Here is a 5,307-nt window from a genome sequence, read left to right as displayed (position 1 = left end):
CCTCAGCCTCCTGAGTAGCTGGGATTACAGGTGCATGCCACCACGCCCAGCTAACTTTTGTGTTTTTAGTAGAGATGGGGGTTTCACTATGTTGGTCAGGCTGGTCTCCAACTCCTGGCCTCAAGTGATCCTCCTGCCTTAGCCTCCCATGGTTTTGGGATTAGAGACGTGAGCCACCACACCCACCAGTTCAATTTAACACTTTCAACCTCTACTCCCATCTTTTTTTTTTTGTTTTTTTTTTGAGATGGAGTCTTGCTCTGTCGCCCAGGCTGGAGTGCAGAGGCAGCATCTTGGCTCACTGCAACCTCCGCCTCCTGGGTTCAAGCCATTCTCAAGCCTCAGCCTCCTGAGTAGCTGGGATTACAGGTGCGTGCCACCACACCCAGTTAACTTTTGTGTTTTTAGTAGAGATGGGGGTTTCACTATGTCGGTCAGGCTGGTCTCCAACTCCTGGCCTCAAGTGATCCTCCTGCCTCAGCCTCCCATGGTGTTGGGATTAGAGGTGTTAGCCACCACACCCACCAGTTCAATTTAACACTTTCAAAACCTCTACTCCCATCTTTTTTTTTTTTTTTTGAGATGGAGTCTTGCTCTGTTGCCCAGGCTGGAGTGCAGTGGCAGCGTCTCGGCCCACTGCAACCTCCGCCTCCCAGTTTCAAGTGATTCTCCTGCCTCAGCCTCCTGAGTAGCTGGGAGTACAGGCGTGAGCTAATTTCTTTTTGTATTTTTAGTAGAGATGAGTTTTGCCACGTTGGTCAGGCTGGTCTTGAACTCCTGACCTCAGACGATCTGCCCGCCTCAGCCACCCAAAGTGCTGGGATGACAGGCGTGAGCCACTGTGCCCAGCCCCAGAAGATCTTAAATCCAATTCTCACCTTTCCCCATCTCCTCATGACACCTTTACCAGAGCCTGGTCCTCCCTCCAATCACACGCTATAAGTCCCCTCCCCTCCACACCCTGAGCCTCTCCCTCCTGCTTCTTTGCCTTGCAATCCAGCCCGAGGGCAGCCCGACTCCCCGCCTCGGCCTCTGACACCCCGGCCTGGCCCAGCCTCAGTTCTGGTTTATGTTGCCTCCTATGTGCCCACCCCTCTGCCTGACCCCCTGTTGTCTCCCACAGTTGCCAGACCCCTGCACACCCCTCAGCTATTCCCCTCCCCCACCTCACAGTATCCATCACGTCACCTTCTTCTCTCTTTTTTCTGGGAGACAGGGCCTCACTCTGTTGCCCAAGTGGGAGGGCAGTGATGTGATCATAGCTCACTGCATCCTTGACCTCCCAGGCTCAAAGCATCCTCCCATCTCAGCCTCCCGAGTAGCTGGGACTACAGTTGCATGCTACCACACCCGGCTAATTTTTAAATTTTTTGTAGAGACAGGGTCTCCCTATGTTGCCCAGGCTCGAACTCCTGGGCTTAAGGAATCCGCCCTGCTTGGCCTCCCAAAATGCTGAGTTTATAGGCCCGAGCAACCCCACCCAGCCTCATTTCCTGCCAATCTTCAGGCAGTCCCTGCTTCTTTGACTGTCCCATGGACAACTCCTAATTCAGGCTCTCATCATTGTCCTCACTGGCCACCTGGATCTTTTAAGTCCACTTTGGAAAAGTGGACTTAAAATGCAGAGTGGCCCATGTCATTGCTTTACAGCCTGATCCCCATTGGGTCCAAGGTATGGCTCAGGTGGGTGCTGAGGCCTCTGTGACTGAGATGCTGTTTTCTACCCTGCCCAGCCTCACACCAGAGTGGATCTAAGCCAGGCATAGTGGCGAGTATCTGTGGTCCCAGTAACTCGGGAGACTGGGGCAGGAGGATCTCTTGAGCCCAGGAATTTGAGGCTGCAGTGAGCTAAGGTGATCCACCTCCAGCCTGGCCAACATGGTGAAATCCCGTCTCTACTAAAAATACAAAAAATTAGCCAGGCGCGGTGGCTCCTGCCTGTAGTCCCAGCTACTTGGGAGGCTGAGACATGAGAATTGCCTGAACCCAGCAGGTAGAGGTGGCAGTGAGGTGAGATCGTGCCACACTGCACTCCAGTCTAAGTGACAGAGTGAGACTCCATCTCAAAAAAATAAAATAAAATAAAAATAAAATAAAAAAATTAAAAGACAGGTCTGTAGGGGAGCTTGCTATAGAAATTGTGGGAATTGCTGGGTGCCATGGCTCACGCCTGTAATCCCAGCACTTTGAGAGGCCAAGGCGGGTGGATCACCTGAGGTCAGGAGTTCGAGACCAACCTGGCTAACATGGTGAAACCCCGTCTCTACTAAAAATACAAAAAATTAGCTGGTTGTGGTGGTGGGCGCCTGTGGTTCCGGCTACTCGGGAGGTTGAGGCAGGAGAATGGCGTGAACCTGGGGGGCGGAGCTTGCAGTGAGCTGAGATCTGGCCACTGCACTCCAGCCTGGGCGACAGAGCAAGACTCCGTCTCAAAAAAAAAAACAAAAAAAAAGTAAAATCAATGCTTCTGTAACATTTTCATAAGGCAATCTAGTGGCTAGGGTTACCCTTTCTTTTTTATGTTTTTTTGAGACAGTGTCTCACTCTGTCGCCCAAGCTGGAGTACAGTGGTATGGTTTTGGCTCACTGCAACCTCCACCTCCTGGTCTTGGGTTCAAGCAGTTCTCCTGCCTCAGCCTCCCGAGTAGCTGGGATTACAGGCACGCATCACCACCACGGGTAATTTTTGTACTTTTAGTAGAGACGGGGTTTCACCATGTTGGCCAGGCCAGTCTTGAACCCCTGACCTCAGGTGATCTGTCCGCCTGGGTCTCCCAAACAGCTAGGATTATAGGCGTGAGCCACCGTGCCTGGCCAGTTGTTCTTTCTAGTTGCAAAATGGGGCACAAAGGGTGCAGAAGACATGGGCCAAAATCCCAGTCCTCATCACGTCCCATGGGCCTGGCAATGGCTTTCCTCTCCCACAGCTGGGGTACATGATGCACACACTTCCTCAGAAGCCTGGGCTGTCTATTACCTGAAAGAGCTGACAACTGAGCCCAGGGAGGGGCTGAGGGGATAGAGCAAGGGAGGCGGTGGTGGCGGCAGAACTGTCCGCAGAGACTCACTTTGGTGTGGTACTCCATCTTGGTTCTCAGCAGTTTCAGGTAGATACTGCACAGCTGGCCATACCCCTCGCTCAGGTGGCCCTTTCAGGAAGAGGAGGGGAAGCAGAGTCAACAACAAGAACATGACGGTCGAGAGATCAGAGGCCAGAAATTCTCTGGTAAAGAATCTACCTTCTTCTTTTTTTTTCTCCCCTTTATGTTATTTATTTAGAGATGGGGTCTAGCTCTGTTGCCCAGGCTGGAGTGCAGTGGCACGATCTCTGCTCACTGCAGCCTCTGCCTCCTGGGTTCAAGTGATTTTCCTGCCTCAGTCTCCTGAGTAGCTGGGATTACAGGCATGCGCCACCATGCCTGGTCAATTTTTGTATTTTTAGTAGAGACAGGGTTTCACCATGTTGCCCAGGCTGGTCTCAAACTCCTGGCCTCGAGTGATCCGCCTGCCTGGGCCTCCCAAAAGGCTGGGATTACGCTACAGGTGTGAGCACCATGCTTAGCTAATTTTTGTCGTTTTTACTAGACATGGGGTTTCACCATATTGGCCAGACTAGTCCTGAACTTCGACCTCAGGTGATCCGCCCACCTCTGCCTCCCAAAGTGCTGAGATTACAGGCGTGAGCCACCGCACCCAGCCATCTACCTTTATTCTTAGATATAAATAGAATCAATCTATTTTTCTTGCTTAATATGCTGCAATTTTATTCAACTTCTTAAACTTTCTTTCATTATTTTTAGTGACCGACCAGTATTATTGTAATTTATTGAACTGACTCAATAAATTCAAATGAGCTGAAGCCAATTCAAATGGCTGAAATGTTTGCTATCATAAACCATTTCAATGAACATTCCTTAAAGCACAATCCTTTGTACAAACATAAGGACTTCCTTTGATAAATTTTGGACAAAGCTGCCTACTTAAGAATGTTGAGTCCATCCAGGCGCGGTGGCTCATGCCTGTAATCCCAGCACTTTGGGAGACCGAGGTGGGCGGATCACTTGAGGTCAGGAGCTCAAGACCAGGCTGGCCAACATGGTAAACCCTGTCTCTACAAAAAATACAAAAATTAGCTGGGTGTGATGGCGCACGCCTGTAGTCTCAGCTACTTGGGAGGCTGAGGCAGAAGAACCACTTGAACCTGGGAGGCAGAGGTTGAAGTGAGCCAAGATTGTGTCACTGCACTCCAGCCTGGATGACAGAGTGAGACTCCACCTCAAAATAAAGAAGATGAGTCTCCCACCTTTGGCAAAATCATAGTCTGCCTGTGGGCTCTTTTTTTCTGTGTCTCTATCTAAGAACAGTGGAGGGAATATCTCTTCCAGATGGGTTCAATAGACGAATAGCATCTACACTATTACACCTGGGATGGGGTTCTGAAGTGGAATCTGTCAGCCAGGCATGGAGGCTCATGCCTGTAATCCCAGCACTTTGGGAGGCCGAGGAGGGAGGATTGCTTGAGCTCAGGAGTTTGAGACCAGCCTGGCCAACATGGTGAAACCCCATGTCTACAAAAAATTAAAAAATTAGCCGGGCGTGGTGGTGTGCACCTGTGGTCCCAGCTATTCAGGAGACTGAAGTGGGAGGATCGCTTGAGCCCAGGAAGTTGAGGCTGCAGTGAGCTGTGGTCATGTCACTGTACCTCCAGCCTTGATGACAGAGCAAGAAACTGTCTCAAAACATCACCACCACCACCAACACACACACACAAGACTGCCTCCTTGGTACAGGGGAAGTAAAGGTAAATAATAAAATAACAAACGCTTGGACTCCTGCACTGAGGAAGTCCTCCCAAGGGACTATGAAGAATTCTGCAGCCTCAAATCACTACTGTGATCGGGGGAGAAAAATCTGCCCTAAATTCACAAAACCTTTAGCTGAGAATTTAATTTCGAGAGATCTCAATGGAAGCAAATGCCAATTCTCTCTAGAGGAACCTGCCTTCATTACAGACTTCAAAGAATTCCCCATAGATAAAATTCCAAGGAAGATGAGCAGCTTAGAGTAGAAAATAACCGAACATAAAGAAAACTACACGGCATGGGCAAAATGCACCAAAAGTGACAGAGGACAGAAACAAATCTCTAAAGACCTTAGATAGGCCGGGCGCGGTGGCTCACGCCTGTAATCCCAGCACTTTGGGAGGCCAAGGCAGGCGGATCACGAGGTCAGGAGATCGAGACCATCCTGGCTAACATGGTGAAACCCCGTCTCTACTAAAAATACAAAAAATTAGCTGGTTGTGGT

General features: G+C 50.1%; 1 protein-coding gene across 1 annotated transcript in view; it reads right to left on the bottom strand.

The window, feature by feature from the left end:
• HIP1 (huntingtin interacting protein 1) overlaps positions 1 to 5,307 on the bottom strand; it is a 116,931-nt gene that overhangs the window by 72,287 nt on the left and 39,337 nt on the right. Inside the window, exon 5 of the mRNA XM_011976355.1 lies at positions 3,069 to 3,149. Within this exon, the coding sequence (XP_011831745.1) occupies positions 3,069 to 3,149 (81 nt within the window). The remainder of the gene's footprint in view (positions 1 to 3,068; positions 3,150 to 5,307) is intronic.

The sequence above is a fragment of the Mandrillus leucophaeus genome, unplaced genomic scaffold, assembly GCF_000951045.1.
Source record: "Mandrillus leucophaeus isolate KB7577 unplaced genomic scaffold, Mleu.le_1.0 Scaffold164, whole genome shotgun sequence".
Classification (NCBI taxonomy): Eukaryota; Metazoa; Chordata; class Mammalia; order Primates; family Cercopithecidae; genus Mandrillus; species Mandrillus leucophaeus.
Note: the sequence above shows the minus strand (reverse complement) of the source record. Positions and strands in the feature narration are given on the sequence as shown.